Source organism: Ceratotherium simum, chromosome 26 (genome assembly GCF_057802395.1).
Source record: "Ceratotherium simum simum isolate JZ-2026a chromosome 26, ASM5780239v1, whole genome shotgun sequence".
Lineage (NCBI taxonomy): Eukaryota > Metazoa > Chordata > Mammalia > Perissodactyla > Rhinocerotidae > Ceratotherium > Ceratotherium simum.
The window spans coordinates 7,790,642-7,810,106 of NC_141925.1; the positions used below are offsets into that span (position 1 = coordinate 7,790,642).

General features: G+C 47.5%; 1 protein-coding gene across 2 annotated transcripts in view; it reads right to left on the reverse strand.

The window, feature by feature from the left end:
- The window catches only part of USP7 (ubiquitin specific peptidase 7), a 77,626-nt gene that overhangs the window by 56,177 nt on the left and 1,984 nt on the right, over nt 1–19,465 (reverse strand). The window contains exon 1 of one of the 2 annotated variants that reach the window (XM_087449610.1): nt 8,578–8,826. The exons of the other annotated variant lie outside the window; for it this stretch is intronic. Coding sequence (XP_087305736.1) covers nt 8,578–8,656 — 79 coding nt within the window. The 5' untranslated portion in view covers nt 8,657–8,826. Of the gene's footprint in view, nt 1–8,577; nt 8,827–19,465 lie in introns of those variants that run through there. 2 annotated transcript variants of the gene reach the window in all.

Genomic DNA, 19,465 nt, shown 5'->3' on the forward strand with positions numbered 1-19,465 from the left:
GTTAACTGCAACCCCAAAGTAGATATCACCCAGAATCCGTTTCCTTCAATGAAAGATAGTTTAGCTGTAAGTTTATAGGATATAGTTGAAGCTGTCTACAGATAAATTCTGGAAAATCGCTTTAAAAATTTCCATTCTCAAACATTAGCTGTCCATAGACGTGTGGGTTTATTTCTGGGCTTTCGATTCTATTCCATTGATCTGTGTGTCTGTTTTTGTGCCAGTACCATGCTGTTTTGGTTACTATAGCTTTGTAGTATATTTTGAAATCAGGGAGTGTGATACCTCCAGCTTTGTGTTGATGGGTTGTAATTAGTATTTTGGTGGTGAACATGATGTAATCTATGCAGAAATAGAAGTACAATGATGTACACCTGAAACTTTTACAATGTTATAAACCAATGTTACTGCAATAAACAAAAAACTAAAAAAAAAAAAAAAATTTCCATTCTCATTGGGACACCTCTGGGGCACTGGATTCTCGTAAGTACTGGTAACACAGGAACCACTGGGATAAACACCATCCTCTCTGAGTAGCAGGAATGCCACCCATCCAAGCAGGATGCAAGACTGTTCCTTTAAACACTGTAAGCGTGCAAATAGACTTTTCATATGGGAATTGCTGTTTCACTCAAGATTTTGTTCAGTTACCATGTGGACTGACACCGTAGTGTAATAGTGTTTCTTTATATTAATGGCCTATACACACACTTGAATGAACGTGTACGGTTTCTGCCATTCTTTTCTTTCTTCCTATGTATGTTCATTCTAAGTATAACTGTTGAGATGTAACTTTACATTTGTTGAATTTAATGATAAACTTGCGCTTTATTTTGTATGTCTACTTTATTTCACTTCTTAAATAATTTGTTTGCACTGTATTTCTACAAAATACAATTGAGAAACTGTCTATGATGGACTAGAAATAAAAAAAAAAAAACCCTGCTTCTTCACCACAAATAACTGGAGAAGCCCTGCTCTATAGGATTTGCCCAAGAATTATTTATCCACAAGTTTCTAATGCTTCTATTCATTTTAATTTTGCTCTTCCAGGACACACTGTATCTTTCCAACATTCAATCTGACACTAATGCTACCAGAAACATCTTCTAGCCAAGGATCCAACTAGATTGCTCAGGCCAGCGCTAGCCACTAATCCTTCCTGTGCTGATGGACGTGTCCTGCACTGGACAATGGTGGTCACCAGCAGGTGTGGCTACTGAACACCTGAAATGTGACTAGTCAGCTGAGGAATGGGATTTTTAATTTTACAGTTGAAATCGCCAGACGTGGCTGGTGGCTACCGTGTTGCACACACAGAGTTAGACCCTCAGTCTTCTTACCCCGCACGTCATGTCCCCCGGCCCCCAGAGGAAAACGAGTGGCTTTCTGGAGATAAGATGGGTCTAAGTCGGAAAACAAGCTGTCTATTCCCATCAGTACCCATAGATGACGTGAGTGCTTCAGAGAAACGGAGGCTCCTTCCAGCGAGGGCAGGGAGGACACCACGCCAGCCAGGAGCAGCAGCCCCTCGGCCACCACTGCCCCACAGACTTGAGGCAGGGACAGCCCCCAGGCTGGGGCGCACAAAGAGGCCGCAGCCACCCTCACTGCACCAGCCCCTTCTGAGGGCATTCTGCAGGGCAGGGCAGGCATCCCAGCCCCTGTCTGTTCACCCTCTTAGTCCTGACAAGCTGAAGACAGAAGAGAAAAGGCAGAGAATATGTGGGGAGAATTCTTCTAAGTGTCTATGATGGCTACAAAACAAGAATGTGAGGGAATGTTTTTAACCACACATAGTTTACTTGACTGAATTAACTGCTCCTCCAAAATGATGTACACTGTCAACTGGAAGCAGCAAGCACTTCAGAAACTACCCACCCCACCCTTATTTCAAGAGGAGCTGGACTGTGTGACCCTGTAAACACGTTAAAGTGTTACATGTGCTTGTTTTAAAACACCACCTGCACAGGGTCAATTAAGAGCCTTGAAATATAATTTATTCCCCAAAGTCACATTGATGAAATGTACTTGCAACTCAAGGTGAACGGCTGTCAGCCTTTCTGTAAGGGGCCTAGAGTGGCAGGGTTTGCTCAGCCTACACGGTGGAGCAACACCACGTGGTGTCCCTTGGAGAGGCCCCCTCAGCTCTTTCTGCAAGTACCACAGCTGGGGTGGTGGGGACAGCCAAGAGAAGCCAGACTACCCCCAGACACCTGTGGCTACACCCCAGGGTGTGACCCCACTCTGCAACACAGGTCACCCTGACAAACTCACACAAGCGCTTTCCACACCAGAGGCCAGTTTAACCAGGCACTGCAAGAGCTAGACCTTCCCTGGTCGATATTCTGGGGCTGGTACCTAACACAGGACACTGCCCTCCCAGGATAAGGATGTCAGAAAAACCAATTCAGTCACTAGCATGGGATCAAAACGGAGGGAGTGGCTGGGTTTTGAATCTTCTATGCCAGGCGGGAACGTCACATAGAACTGTTGTGGTCAGACACAGGAACCTCCTTCTCCATAAGGGAGGAGACGTTCAGTGACCCAAAACGAAGGAAGGACCACCACCCTGAGACTCAGACACAACACTCACAGCTCAGCCGTTTAGTGTGATAAAGCTCCTGTCAATTGGGCTCCTTAAAGGACACCTGGGCACCTCTGTGAATATTAACAGCTGTGACCTCACAACAGTGGTCCCCACACCTCAAGGGGTGACCTGAGAACTGAACTGGCTACAGCGCAGCAGACGCACAGCCCAGGGAGGGCTCGGCCTGCACCAGGCTACAAGCCATCCAATCACTGCAACCCTATGTGGTCTTCCACTCCCAGCTCCTGTCAACCCAACAACGTGGACAATGGCACGACTTCTCAGTGCACCTTCCCGGAGGCCCCTCTTCCCTCTCCACGCTGCAGTTCTCGCTAGTCTCACACTCAGCAGTGTCGTCATTAAGTTCCAGAAGCATCTGGCTCTTGCCCAGGTCGGTGCATTTCCCTACATAAGAACCTTTCCAATTACCTCCACTCCCAACTTCCAAGTTTAAATCACCAACCCTCAGAAGTAGGCCTGCACCTCTTCAAGAGGATTTCAACACGTCTGACTTCTCATTAGCCAAGGCATGTGTTAACTTACCAGAAAAATGGCATAACTGACTTTCTTGCCTACGCATGACACTTAAAATCCTGCTTCCTCCAACTTTCATAAGTCCAAATTAGTTCAGAACAAGAAGTTTATGAAGCAGGTGACATTTAACATTTAACTCTGTCACAGTACACGTCAAGAAATACCTTGTTACAACTCTTGGTCTCCAGAGTAAAACTTCCTTGCCTGGGAAGGCAAGCAGAAGCACCCAGGTACACACTGCTCATCCAAAAACCCAGAAACAATAACAAAAACATTTTAAATACTCACAAGAAACCTGCAGTAATTTATGAAGGCCCATCAAAGCCGTTGTCTGGAACACAAGCTTTTCCTTCCAAGAGGATCAAGAATGCCATTTCAAGCAACTTACGTTAAAAGCAATAAAACTGAATTAGCAGCTATCAAAGCAATACGGGTTTATGGCTTCGGCACTCTCTTTCACACGCCAGCTTGCCAGCCAGCCATCTCCTGCACTACTGTTTAGCCTTAGAATTGCTGTTTCCTGAACGAGTATCTCCCACAAGTACACGGAACAAAAAAGGAACCTAAGATGGTCATCTCCAGCACAAATGATCCAGCAGTGAGGAAGACGGGTACACAAGTGGCGGTGCCACAGGTAGCACACAGGACAAAAGGTTTACTCGGCTCTTAGTGGCTGCGGCCTTGCGGCTCGGCAAGGCAAGTGGCTGCGGCCACGCAAAAAGGTTAGGGAAAAGGTGGCATCTGCAGGGGCTCCAAACCACTTTCCTGGGTTACCTGTCCTGCCTGCATTCCAGAAGAAGCCGTCGCCATCTACGCAAGTGTGGGCCCAAAGCCACAGTGGGACCCCATGCTGCAGAGCACGTGTGTGCTGGGAGCCTGAAGCACAAAGGAGGCTGAGGCCATCCCGAGGACCCCGAGGGCCTAGACTGGGCTGTAGACTTCCCCCATGGAGGGAAGGCAGCACACCTGAGTCCTCTTCTGCAGGGCGGGGACACGACAAAGCCGTCCTGTGGGCAGTCTGTTTTCGTAGCTGTGTGGGGTTCAGGAAGGATGGACGCGAGACCAGTAGGAAGGCTATTGCACAGCCCCAGCATGAGGCAACAGGGGCCTCCTTTAGGGTGGCGGCTGGAAAACCAAAAGGGCTTGGTAACAGGATGTGGGGATCAGAGCGAAGAATTCAAGGCCAACTCCCAAAGTCTGGAAGCTCGGTGACCTGGCTGCACTGCTACAACCTGGTTAACCCCATCAAGTGCATCACTAGATGCTCCAACTCCACCGCAAGAACTAGAACACTCTCACCAGAGAAGGCTATCGAGCTGACCCAACTTCAGCACCAGTGTCACAACGCACCAAATCCACTCATCTCCCCTATCACCCATTAAATTTTTCTTAAAATATTATACCACTAACCTAAATACTATTTATTTAGGCACATCAAGCCTAGGATTTCATAAATAATGTTGCTTAGATTGAGGCTGGTTATGTTTTCTTCCCCAGTCACATTAGAATATAGTTACCACAGGACATTTTTGCATAGTGCTGAAAATCAACTCGCTCCACCTGTGGTGTTGGCCATGCGTTATTCCTAAGTCTACCCCTTCCTCAGGTGCAAAGGTGCGACCACCACAGCAACATCACTGACTGAACATCTCCCATGCTCCCAACTCTGGGCCTGGCAGTTCATGTACGCCTCGTGCCTTCACCCTCACAACCCGGCTCGTGACCAACCTCCTTTTGTAGGATGCAGAAACCGAGGCACCAAGAGCTTAAGCAATGTGCATGAGGTCACACAACAATTAAATGGCAAAGTCCACATTCAAACTTAGGCCTGGCCCTACGCCCGTCCTCTCTGCCACCGTACTGGCCCACCATAAGTTTTAACTCCTCTCTCTCCCTTTCCACAAAACTGATTCCAAAAAAATAAAACCAAGGAGGAAAGGATACACTTTCTTCCCATATTTGCTGTTATCAATCTTTTATTTGTTTACAGATAATCAGAATCAGAACCAGGAGTGCTGATGCCTGTGGGGAGTAACTTCCAATCCTCCCAAACCTGACAGGCTCAGATGTTTCCAAGTTGGGCCTAATTTCTTCTATATTTCTTCTGGGTTCTCCGAGTTGATGTTCACTTTGCAGCTTCACAAAGAGTTCTTTTACCAACCAAAGCTAATGTGAGAGGAAAATCAATATTCTCTATTATTTTTGTCTTGTTACAGTGCTGCTATTTGAAAAGGAAACTTACATTTTAGACACAATAAAATGTTCAAGTTTGGTTTACCTGGTGCATGTGTGCAAGAGAACCCACTTCCCACTCCCAAACCTGCTTTAGCCGAAAAGTAACCTGAAATTCCACCCACCCACACAAGTTTGGAAGAAAAAGAAATCCACTGCTGCTGCCCCCCAAACCAAAAAACACAGAAGTCAGTGACCAATTCCTTTCGGAAACTGCAGCTGACTCACTGATCTGCTCCCAGCCTGGTGTCCTGACAGAGTGGTCTGAGCGTTGTACAAAATCAGACAAAACTGTCTGTCCCATGAGCTCCAGAGATTACACTCTGAAACAGAGACTACTCACACGGGCAGAAGAACCACACCAGGGAACAAACATCAGGGTATTTACGTTTGTGCTGGCCAGGCAGTGCAGCAGAAGCGAGACCTTGGGAAAACTTCCTGTTGATTCCACAGGGCATTAACACAGACCAGATTATCACCTCTCCAAGTACTCAGAGGGCAGAGGCCTGTGCAAGTCACCCCTTCAGCCCCTCGGCCTGCACTGCCTCTGAGTTAGACAGTGAACAAATAAACCGCCAAGCAAATTCATTCCTGGCCAGACCTAATAATGCCACCACCTCCACAGTTCTATTTGCCTCCCAACTTGAAATGTGCTGCTTCAGGCCTTACAGGAAACATGTGGTCCCAATCCCAATGAACTGCCAAGATGCCCCCATCTTTTCCCTCTCTGCCCTTGGTCCTTCACAACTTTCCTAATGCTCAGAAGAGGCCTTTTTAAAAATAACTAATCCTGAGCATTACCATTCTCCAGCAGATACGCAAGGACAGTGCAGAGTTCAGTCAAAAGTAAATGCAACCCCAATAAAGTGGAGCAGGAGGAGGGAAACAAACATTGACCTATTGATAGGAAAACACAACCAATCAAACCAGTCTCCCAGGCTCCTTCGAAACCACCCTTCCCAGGAGGGGCAGGCAGGATGCTCCTCACTGACAAAACCTTCCCTTCCTCAAGCTGATCAGAACTCGGACAGTTTCCAGCTGCTCATTCTATTGGAATCAAGGCAAAGACACTAAACAGGTGCATGTCACTATCATAGCCTGGCATATGAAGCCAACCAGAATTGATATTCAGTAATCCCACCCTTCTGACTTTTTAATAGGAAGCATTCTTTCACTTCTCCTAAACTACAATGTATACAAACCTAGCACCACATCTTAGGAGTATAAAGGCTAAGAATGGCTAAGATTGATTGCCTAAGACATAGGCAGTTTTTTAAACCACACACCTGTGGGTGCTCCACAGCCATAAGCCTTACAAAGGTACCTTCCGGATAATGAATCTGGGACAGAGTCCCACTCAAAAGAAACAAGTTTCTTAAGTTTAAGGAATCAGCATTAAGAACTGCAACCTTTGCCATCCAATTTGAGATTCTAGCAAATTTGCAGATTAATGATTTTAGGAGTGACCTTTCCGATGCAAACTTTGATATGAAAATAAAACTCCATGAGAAAAGAAAGTTGGCTTGAAAGCATGCTCCAACTTCTGAAAATTCTTCCACGGCTCTTCAACACTCTAGTCTTATAGAAAAGTCTTTGGAACTTGTGGACATGAGTATTTCCCCAACGACACAGTTCTGCACCAGAAATACGCTCTTCAGTGATATCGGTGTTTATTAATTCTCACTAGTGTTCAAAAACACTTGGAAAGTGGTAAGACAGTGTATGTGGAAAATCTATATGCTAGCACTATTTGAATTTTTATCTTGACTGGGAGATATTCGAAAAAAACTGAAAAGCAACCCTTTTTGTTATGTGGCATAAAAAGCATACATAAAATTCTCTCAGCGATGTATTCCTTCAGCTATCTGATTTAATCACACAAGCCAAGCGCTCTGCGAAGTTATTGCCTTGCAGGGGCTGAGCGAAACAGACAGCCAGGTCCATGGCTGGACTTGGCTCTCCTGTCCCCCATTACTGCTACCCTAAGTACCACTGGGCTGGTTCTGCAGGCATCTCTGCTACTTGGTCTTTTGCAATCCGGCAAGCCATTTTTTCACGGAACGTCCAATTGTTAGCAGTAAGTTATTCACAGGGGAATACCGGTCACCGTAAGCATTCCCACCAAGTGTGCAGTGCCCCACATGTGTAGCCACCCCCCAGGACAAATGCGGCTTTACCTGCGCTTCCTTAGCGCCTCCATTCATTTTATGCAACCCAAGAGCTCTTGCTAAAGGCAAAACAAGAACAAAACATTCAATGCCCCGTTCATTCAGGTGCCCCCTTTTGACTCCTGCCAGTCTGAGCCCTCAATCTAGGTAAGGAAACTGTCTTTTAAGACTACTTCAACTTTGCCCTTCAGGCCGTTGAGAAGTAAAAGATGCCTTCCAACGACCAACTCTGCTTGAGCTAGCTAAGTCCAAGACCCTCTCTCTTCCCTGCCTTTACATCAAGTCTTGATAACCAGGACTTTATTCAGCGCCTTGCAAAACTGCTGCCACCTGAGCAGAGAACAAAGTTACCTTTGGCGTCAGGGTTGATTCGGATGTAGGGAGCCACGTGTGGCGGGGCTCTCAGGTAGTTTCAAACACACACCTGGCTGCATGCTGACTGCACCGCACACAGTAAGATACCCAACTCCCCGAAACACAGGTAACTTAGAGACGAAGGGCGCCTGGCTCAAAACTCTGGGCCGGTGCAAAGGCTGAGAACACCTGCGTTCCTTGCAGGTGTTGCAAAACGAAGGCCGGCGCCAGAAGCGCTGCCATGAAGTGCTCTGCGGGGACGCTTCGGGGGAGCGCACGGGAGCAGGTGCGCGCGAGCCCCGAGGCCAACGGGGCCTCGCAGTCCCGAGCTTACCGGCCAGGCGCGGGCCGGTCGGGGCAGGCCCCGGAGACGCCCGGGAAGGGGCCGGTCCCCGGAGCCCGGATCCCCACCCAGGCGGCGGGGCGGCCGCCGGCCGCGAGCAACGTCCCCGCGCGGCCCGGCGCCCCCGTTTACAGCTGCGGGCGCTCGGTGCCGGGAGGCCGGGGGGCCCGGGAGCAGACAGCGAGCCGGCCGGGAGCCCGGCATGACGGTGCAGCCTCGCCGGGCGGCCCGGCCGAGGCCCGGCGGCCGCCCGGGGCCTGCTTAAAGATGGCGAGCCCCGCGCGCGGCTGCCGCGGCGCCCCGGCCACAATGGAGGCGCGCCGGCCCCGCCGCGCCGCGCCGGCCGCGGGCCTCACCTTCCATCTCCATGTCCTCGGGCTCGCTCAGCTGCTGCTCGCCCGCTTTCTGCTGCTGCTGCTGCTGCTGGTGGTTCATGTCGGCCGCGGCCTGGGCCTCGCCTGCGGCCGGGGGCCGGGGCTGCGGGCCCGGCGGGCGGGCGGCGAGCCGGGGCGGCGGCGGCGGCGGCGGCGGGGCGGCCTCCTCCTCCTCCTCCCGCGCGTCGTCGGCGGCGGCGGCGGCCCCGGGGCGACCCGCGGCGGGCGGCGGCGGCGGCGGCGGCGGCAGGGAGGCGCGCACGTACTTGCTCGCGATTCGCCCAATCTCGGCGCCGAGGCGGGCGGGCGGCCGGCGGGCCGGGCCGGGCGGCCTCCTCGCTCGCCGCGGCCGCCGCCGCCGCAGCCGCCGCCGCCGCGGGGCCCGCCTCCCGCCGCCGGGGCCGAGGCCGGGGCCGCGGGGCCGCGGGCCGCGGGCCGGCCGGGGCGGAGGGCGGCCGGGCGGGGGCCGCGGAGTCAGCCCCGCCTCGGGCCGGGCGCGGCGGCGCGCGGGAGGCCTGGCGGGGCGCGGCGGGCTTGCGGGGCCGGGGGCCGGCGGGCTTGCGGCGGCGCGGGCGGGCGACGGGCCGGCCGCGCTCGGGGCGCTGCGGCCTCCGCCTCCTCGGCGTCGTCGTCGGGGCTCGGGCAGCGGACGCGGCGGCCGGCGGCTCGGCTCGGCTCGCTCTCAAAATGGCGGCGGCGTGAAATGTCACATCCGCATGGGGGGCCGGGAGCGAGCGAGCGAGCGAGCGGGCGAGGAGAGCGGGCGGGCGGGCGCCGGGCGAAGGGCGGAGCGGGAGCGGAGGGCGGAGCCGGGAGGCGGAGCGGGGAGCGGCCCGCCCGCCGCCGCCGCCGCGCCCCCCGCGCGCCCCGGCCCTACCCGGCCGCGGCGCCTGCCCCCGGCCCGAGGTGCTGAGAGCCCCGCAATCTGCCCCAGCCCGGCGACTGGGTCGCCAGAAGGACCCAGTGGCGGCCGGGGGTGGGGGCCGAAAGCCTGCCCCCGCCCGTGACCCGGCGAGTCGCTGATACTGCCCGCAGACGCTTAGGAGAGGGCCCGGAACAGAGCAGGAGCTGTTTTTATTATTATTGACCCCCCTTAACCGATCTGTGATTCATTCACCCCATACCCAGCGTGGGAGAACTTATTTTCTCACCGTAGCCCAACCCAGAAAAGTTTAGTCCCTCAAAACCAACCCAAATAGCTTTTCCTTTGGCGTTAATTTACTCCCTTTCAGCCCAGTCTGGCTAAGATTATTCACCCAGGGCCCCTCTCATTCCTGGAAGGATTCGGCGAAGATATGTCCCGTTCTGTCTCCTCCCATCCTTGAGAGACTGGTGATTAGGGTCGCAACTCTTCTATGGTAACCAAGGCAGCGTGGGTGAATAAGGACTGAGAAAAAGGATATACATTTCTGCGCATGTGTACGTCTAACTGACCGTCTCAAGGGAGAATATAAATTTGCCCTAAAATGGCCAGGAGACTATGATTCTTGTCTCACTTTTCATCTCATCTCCTTACTCTGCCTTTTTCTCCAGTTTATTTAGTGTCCATTTCCCCTCGCACAAAAGAATGTTTTGTTCACTGTGGTATCCCAAATGCCTGAGACACCGCAAGTACTCAATAAATATTTGTTGAATGAATGTACGATTCAAATGCGACTGGGTTCCCCAAACATTGCGTACACTTGAAGGTTTCCCTCCCGTGAATTTCCTTCTAGACCAAAGAAGTGAGCAAGCAAGAGGGATGGAATCACTTCAGCAGGAATCAATCCCAGCCCCTGGGTCACCCCAGATTCTGAAGAGGTGTTGTCATTCACACAAATTCTCACAAATGCTAATCAACAGTTCTCAGATGCAAAGGAACCTCTCCAGCTCGCAGAGTCTTGGGGGAGGGCAGAAAGACCTTCTGGCAGAGGAAGGGGTGGGACGGAGTGATATGCGTGCCTATCAAGTTGCACATGGGCCAACCTTATCTTCATGGCTGGGTTCAAAACCAACCAGGGAACTATCAGAAGTAAAAACAATACGTGCATGATGGATAAATTAAATGTGGTATACCCATCCAATGAAATACTATTTGACAATAAAAAAGAATGAGACACTGGTACATGCTACCTGAGCCTTGAAAACATTATGCCAAGTGAAAGAAGCCAGACACATAGTGTATGGTTCCAATTACATGAAATGTCAAGAGCAGGCGCATCAGTCTATAGAAACAGAAAGTGGATTAGAGACTGAGTGATTGAAGGTTTGGCAAGTGACTGCTACTAGGTACAGGATTTCTTTTGGGGGTGATGAAAATATCCTAAAATTTGATTCTGGGTATGGTTGCACGACTCTGTGCATATACTAAAAACTATTGAATTGTACCCTTTAAATGGGTGAATTGTATGGTACATGAATCATATCTCAATAAAACTAATTTTTTTAAAAGAGCCTTTTGCAAAGGACACGTGAGGAGTGAGGAAGACCACAGTGGACAGTGTTCATAGTCTGGGCAAGAGATGGCGATGGATGGGACCAGGGTGGTGGTGGAGATGGAGGGGAGAGGACAGGTTTAGGTGTGAGGTATGTGGGCAGGTGGAATTGGCTGGACTTGCTGATAGAGACTGGAGTCCGGTGGGAGAGAAAGAGAAGAATCGAGCATCGCTCAGATTCTTGGCTTGAGCAACTGGGTGGATGACGGTGCCAATTGCTAACCCGGGGAAGAAGTCTGGGAGAGACACAGGTTTGGAAGGAAAATTAAGAGTAAGGTTCTTTGGCTTTGTTTTCTGTTGTCCTTATTTGTTCATTTGCTTGCGGTTTTTTTTTTTTTTTTTGGCCGTATTATGTTTGAGATGCCTGTTATCCATCCATATGGATGGGGCAGGGAGTTAGGTCAACAGGAGTCTGGGCTGAAGGTAGAGGTGTGTGGAGGTGGTCTGGGAGCCTGGAGGCCACCTAGGGAGATGGTGACAGAGCAGATATAGGCCATATTCAGAGACTGATAAAAGGAGGGACCAGCAAAGTAGACTGTCTCAAGTAGGCCCCTTGCCCATCCACCTAGTCACTCCATCCCAGTACCTGGTTTACTTTCTCATACTCTTAACCAGTATTTGCAATGACCGCAATTATTTGTTTGCATAACATAAGGGAGATTGTCCATTAGTGAGATGGAGGGGGGCCATGTGGAAGGACCTGAGAGTGGCCTCTGTAGGCTGAGGGAGAGGACCCAGCCACCAGCCTGAAAACAGGGACCTTGGAACTGAATTCTGCAAACAGCATGAATGAGGTGGTCCTCCACAGTCGTCAGAAGAGATCCCCACCCTTGGCTTTGGCCTTGTGAAACCCTAAGAAGAGAACCCACTGGAGCTGGCCTGGACTTCCGATCTACAGAACTGTGAGATCATACATGGGTGTCATTTTACACTTCTAAGTTTGTGGTAGCTTATTGTGCAGCAATAAAGAAATGAATACACATAAATAATCCGTCTCCCCTCCTAGAAGCACCTTGAGGGGAGACGCTGTCTTTTTCACAGCTCTATCCTTGGTGCCTAGCACCGTGCCTGGTACACAGTAGATGCTCAATAAAGATTGAATGAACGATTTCATTTCAGCTAATGTGTACTAACTGCTTGCTAGGAGCCCGGGGCTGCCTGGGATACAAAGAAGGAAAAGGTAGTACTTCCTTTTTTTCTTTGTTGGTTTAGGTTTCACAAGGTTGGCACTGCCAAGCTCATTGTCCTGCCATTACGATATCTTAACCTCATTTGATATTTTATTTTATTGAGGTAACATTGGTTCATAACATTATATAAATTTCAGGTGCACATCATTATATTTCAGTTTCTGTGTAGACTACATCATGTTCACCACCCAAAGACTAATTACCATCGGTCACGGAACACATGTGCCCTGTCACCCCTTTTGCCCTCCCTGCTCCCCCGGGCCCCTCTGGTAACCACCAATCTAATCTCTGTCTCTATGTGTTTGTTGTTGTTTTTATCTTCCACTTGTGAGTGAAATCATACGGTATTTGACTTTCTCCCTCTGACTGATTTCAGGCACAATACCCACAAGGTCCATCCATGTTGTTGCAAATCTGACAAAGAAAAAGTACAAATTCTTTGCTCTTTCCCACCTTGCCCCTATCTTTCATGGAGGAGTGGATGGTTGGTGGAGAGTTCATTTCGAGGCCACCACAGCCACTAGAAAAGCAGTAGCAGTGACCTTTGAGGCGTACCAAGAAGGCCCAGGCTCGATTATTCCAGAGGGCTCTGCTAGCCTGTTCTCATCTTCCCCTGGTGGAATTATGTCTGCATTAGCTGTAAAGCCCATTTGCACGCAGGAGTGTGTGTGGAAGGACTCCGCAGAAGAGGCGAATCAGCTGAGTAATGCCAGCTTCCTAGAGGTTTAATGCCAAGACACAAAGGACCTGGAGGCTCCAAGGGGCGACAGAACTCAGGGCGCCATTTCTCATCATTGCCATGTTTTTAGAATTTCATAACCCCTATCCTGGTTCAGAAACTGGGGACCTAAGGAAAAGCCGGAGAACCGGGGAGACAGGAACCGCTGGAGAGCCTGACTTGTCATTAGGCAGAGCCGGTCAAGGGTAAGGGAGGGGCCACCCTATCATTACTCTGAGCAAAACATATTTTGCTGCTCCCGGGGCTCGTGCCATGACTTGGCATAAATAGCCGGTTGGTTTTTCTTCTTGAGAAACAAAATATTTATCTACCTGGAAGCTATATTGGTCAGGGTCAAAATAATTTAGCAGAAGTGTCAGAGAAGAAATGGGAATAACAGAAGCTTTTTTTTCCAGTATAATTAAGTTATAATCCATACCTGGGAAGATGACCTAACCCCCACCCCCCCCCAACCACAAGTTTAGTGAGGATGATTTGGGCTTAGAAATGAGGCATTTAGCCAAAGCCACGCAGCTGGATGCGGTTTGGGAGGGTAAGAGGCTTCAGGATTCAGAACCGATGATCTAGGTTCCATTGGGGGTTCTGTAAACTCAACCTTGGGAAGTTGACTTAACCTCTTTGATTAAGGTTCTTATCAGGGAAATGAGGACGACGGTTTCTACCCAAAGGAGCTGTTGTGGAAACCAAGTGAAAAGATAAAACTTTTCTCGAATGCTTCACAATCCAGAGGCTGTGAGATGGTCATTGGAAGAACAAGGGGGAATGAGACCCCAGCCCCCAGTTCCTGGCCCACCATCCTTTCCCTCCAAACGGGTCATAGGTTGAGTACCTACTATGTGCCAAGGACTGGGCTGCCTGAATTTAAGTAAATGGCAAAAATGACCACAGGGTGACTAATTAAAAGTCATGTGACCAGCATTCTTCTGGGCTGTGAGATGGCAAAATGCCAATGCTGTTATTGCAACAAGCTCTTTGCTGGAACGACTGCTCATGGGTAGCCAGGTGTGCATGGAGATGTTGGGGTCCCGTTTATTTCTTCAAAAAAAGAAACCGCTCACAAAAGATGCTTTGGTAGTGTGACCGGTCAACTAGAAGTTTAAAAACAAAGTTGCAGTAATAAGAGGCAGTGAGAACACGGGCAGCCAAAGGAGATTTCTTTTCCATCTGTTTTTTTTCCTTCATTTTTTAAGGAAAATTAGTCAAAGTATTACCATGTCTCTTGGCCAGACTCTCTCAAAAGGGTAAGAATATGGAACAATGGGATATTTTCAATTATGCGATTTTGAAGAAAACAATTTAAGCACTCAGTTAAATAGCGCTTACTGTAAGCCAGGGACTTCTTAAAGCACTTCATAGGCATTAACTCATTCGAGTCTCACAACAACCTATGAGGCAGGTACGATTATCCCCATTTGACGGATGAGGTCACTGAGGCACAGTCTACAGGTTAAGGAACTGGCTCAAGGTCACACAGGCAGTAAAAGAGAAGAAGCCCCAATTTGAACGCAGCCAATCTGGCTCCATATGCCACAATAGAAAAATATGAATGAGAGACTCATTTTCTACCCCAAATGTGAAATGCCCCTCCCCCACTCAAAGCATGAATCAGGAATCCTATCATTTCACAACTGTGTTTACACTATTTTCTCATCCACATTGGTTGGAAAACAGATACAGGCCATCTCTGAGCAGCACTGCTCCCGAATCATGCAAAATCTTCTCCAGGAACCGTCCTTTGCTTAAAAGGCAACCACTCTGTATTTTCATTTGGCCAAGATTAGCCTAGAAGTTTATCACATTAAGTACATTCTTGGCAGAATTTTCTCAGCACGAATTGTAAACCAGATAATAAGTAACTACTCACAGAGCAGGGAATACGCTTTACGTGGTATCTTGCTTAATCCTCACCACCAGGTAAGAGCAATAATAATTGCTAGTGTTTAGCGAGTGCTTCCCCATGCCTAGGCAATGTTCCAAGGGCTTTAAGTTAACTCATTCATTTAATCCTCTCAACCACCCTGTGCAATAAAACTGTCATACACCCCTCTTCATAGGTAAGGAAACCAAGGGACAGAGAAGGGAGATGCTCAGGGTCTCAAAGGTAATAAATAGCAAGGGAAAGGTTTCTTAATATAAGTTAAACACAGAATAATTAGCACAAGAGTGACCCAGCTATTCCACTCCCAGGTATATACCAACAGAATCGAAAAGGGGCCTCCAACAAAAACCTGTACCTGAATGTTCATAGCAGCACTATTCACAATCACCAAAAGCTGGAAACAACCCAAATGTCCATGGACAGATGAATGGATTAAAAAATGTGGTACATATCCATACAGCGGAATATTATTCAGCCATTAAAAAGAATGAAGTACTGAAATATGCAACAACATGGATGAACCTTGAAAACATTCTGGTAAATGAAAGAAGCCAGACACAAAAGGCCACATGTTGTATGATTCCATTTACATGAAATATCCCGAGTGGACAGATCCATACAGGCAGAAAATAGATTCGTAGTTGCCAGTGGCCAGGGGGAGGGGAGAATGGGGAGTGACTGCTAAAAGGTACTGGATTTTAGGGAAGGAGGGAAAATATTCAAAATTGACTGTGGTGATGGTTGCACAACTCTCTGAATACACTACAAACCACTGGATTAATTATATACTTGAAACAGGTGCATTGTGTAGTATGTGAATTTTATCTTGATAAAGCTGTTATTTAAACAAACAAACAAAAATTTCAACTCTGGCAGCCTGAACGTCACTCCACAGGAGCTGTTAACAGTCACACCAGGTTGCCTTCACCCAGGCAGGCCTGTCAGTATTTCAAAACCCACAGCCGAGGAATTCCTAAATTAATGCTCTGCCACTGAATTAATACAAAATAGCCATTGTTTTGCCTGGACCACTCTGTGCCAGCCACTTCTCTTACATTAACTCCACTTTTCACACCAGCCGGGCAGGTTGGGTTCTAGGCTCCCATATTTTCTGGGAGGGTTGTGTTCTTGAAGACCTGGCAACATTTAAAGCGAATCATTCAAGACTAACCTTGACAACGAAGGGTGGGTATTTCTGTTTACCAGCTCAGTGGGGTTACCGTAGTGATGAGAGTATAGACACAGGATGCTGCGGGCCTCTTGGACCTACCTGCCTTGAGGTTACTGGATCTTTAAATTAATGTGGGGTGTAAGGAATTTGCATTATCTCACTTTAAGACAAAAAGTGAGACTTTCCCCTTTATTTATTGCATTGATTCAAATTTACACTGAAAATAACAACCCTATATGGTTATCTTTCTTTTATGGAGAAGTTGGCAACTTGTCCAAAGTCACAGAGCAAATAAGAGATGGAACCAGGATGCTAAGTAAGTCTAACTCCAAGCTGGGGCTCACGTGTCCCGACCTCCTAGGGCTCCATATAGTATTCCTTTTTTGGGGGGGGGAGTGAGGAAGATTTGCCCTGAACTAACATCTGTGCCAATCTTCCTCCATTTTGTATATGGAACACCGCCACAGCATGGCTTGATGAGCGGTGTGTAGGTCTGCGCCTGGGATCTGAACACGAGAACAGTGGGCCACCGAAGTGGAGCACATGAAATTAACCACTACGCCACTGGGCCGGCCCCCCATAGTATCCCTTTCGAAAAGTATTTGGTCTATGAACACGCACACACACACACAAAGTATTTGGTCTAAGATGGAATCATTAAAACCTTAGATTCATTAAAAACCTCGAGTTTAGGAACTTTTAAGTTTCTAAAACCTCTAACAGTTTGGATTTGAATAGAAGCTTTTGGCTTCCATCGAATCGTTGGCTCTCATTTGTTTTCATTTTGAGCATCTGTGCATAATGGATAGCAGGCCCTCACCTCTCTGAACCTGCTTCTGCATGTACGGAAAGTGGAAAATCGTGCCTCCTTGTCCACCTCACCAAGATATGGTCAAGTTCAAATGGGATAAAGCAGGGGTGGCAAACTGCAGCCCATGGGCCACATGTGTCTGGCTTACTTCCTATTGTGGTATAGCCCAGGAACTAAGAATGGTTTTTACTTCTTTTTTCAACGGTTGAAAAAAAAATCGAAGAGGAATATTTCGTGACACCTGAAAATTATGTAAATTTTACATTTCCATGTCCATTAATAAGTTTTTATTGGAATATGGCCACACCCATTCATTTACTTATTGTCTGTGGCTGATATAGTGACAAAGTGGAGTAGTTGCGACAGACTGTATGGCCGGGAAAGTCCAAACTGTTTACTATCTGGGCCTTTATAGAAAAAGCCTGCTGGCCTCCGGAATAAAGGATGCTCTTGGTAAAATACCATCTGCCACATACATTTCAGCGATTATTTATTCTCCTTATTAACAATGTTCCTAATATAGACAAACTTTTTTTAACTTCCTATATTTTTGAACTAAGGTTTATTTGTGAGCATGCATTTTCTTCTATAAGATATTTTTCAAGACGTTAACCCAACAAATGACAAATAGGGAAAAAATACTCATGGATAGACAAAGGACAGAGATCCTTGATGTGAAAAGAATACTTTTAGATAAAGACAAACTAAGCTTATAATCATTAATTTGGTCATAAAACCAAATAACAAATATTGAGCAAACAACGCTCAACCTAGTTAGTGACAAAGAAACCTAAATTAAATATAAGACACTTTTTCACCCAGCAGATTGGCCATGGTTGAAAATTTAAAAGATAAGGGGCTGGCCCGGTGGCGTAGTGGTTGAGTTCATGTGTTCTGCTTCTGCGGCCCGGGGTTCGCTAGTTTGGATCATGGGCGCAGACATACACACCACTCACTGGGCCATGCTGAGGCGGAGCCCATATGGAGCTACTGGAAGGATGTACAGCTATGACATACAACAGTCTCCTGGGGCTTTGGGGAGAAAAAAGGAAAAAGTAAAAGAGGAAGATTGGCAACAGATGTTAGCTCAGGGCCAATCTTCCTCAAAAAAAAAAAAATTTAAAAGATGAATACCCAGTGATGGAGAAGATGCAGGGAAACGGACATACATTGCACATGGGATGTTTCCCTAAATGATAATTTAAAGTGTTTTACCTTTTTAAATTTAAAATGTCTTTAAATTTAAAACACATATAGGTTTGGAACAAAAAGACAAAATATTTTCCGTTATTTATTCAACAAATATTTCATGAGCGTCAGAGTGCCAGGCCATGGGGAAGAATTGACATTTGATATAATTGTGGTGGGAAGCCATTGAAGGGTTTTAAGTAGCAAATGGCATGATCAGATTTACACTTTTAAAAATATCTCTTTCGCTGCTGGGTGGAGATTGGGCCCTGGGGCAGGGAGACCAGTTAACAGGCTTTGGCAATTGTGAACAAGAGAGAGACTTTTACTTACGTTAAGTGAAAGAAGCCAGTTACAAAGGACCACATATTGTAGGCTCCCATTTATATGAAATATCCAGAATAGGCAAATCCATAGACAGAAGGTAGATTAGTGGTTGCCAGGGGCTGGGGGTGGGGAACGGGAAGTGACTGCTAATGAGCACAGGTTTCTTTTGGGGGCAATGAAAATATTCTGAGATTAGAATTGTGGCAATGGTTGCACAACTTTGTAAATATACTAAAATCCACCAAATTGTGTGCCTTAAAAGGGTGAATATTGGGTATGTGAGTTATATATCAATTGAAAATAGATATAAAAATAAAAAGGAAACTGGTGATATTAATTTTGATAATATACTTCATTTAGCCCAATTATATTGAAAAATTATCACTTTGATAGGTAACTGACAAGTTATTGAGACATTTTACATTATTTTTTTTACTAAGTCTTCTAAATCTGATATATATTTCACACAGCTTATCTCATTTAGATGCTAAAATTGCATTGGAAATACTTGATCTGCATTTAGATTTCATAACATTTACCCTTAAAAAATAGAGTCAAAATGTTATCAGGAGCTGTTTAAACGGTATTTTAAAGTATTTTTCAAATTTCCTTTGAAGATAATATATTAATTAAAAAAAAAAACTAGAACCACATACCCAGGTTGTTCCAAACACACTTAAAAGTTTTCCAGTAACAGAATCAAGCATCAGTTTTTAAACTTAAATTAATTAAAATTAAATTCAATTAGAAGTTCAGCTCCTCAGTGGCACTTGTCATATTTCAAAGGCTCAATTGCCACGTGGGGCTGGTGGCTCCCGCACTGAAAAGCCCAGATATAGAACATTCCCATCATTGCAGAATGTTCAGTTGGCAATGCTGTCTTAGAGGGCATGGTGAGGATTAACTGAATCGATGGACTTCAGTGCTTAGCACCATGCCGGTCCAGTTCTCAATATAGTACTCAATTCCATGTGGTTCCTTCATCGCTGCATCCTCCAGGTAGCCCAGTCTTCCTGGCCAGGCAAGTCCCAAGCCTGTCCATCATACCTGTCCCTTTCTCTTCCCACCTGTACCTCTATTCTGCCTCCTAA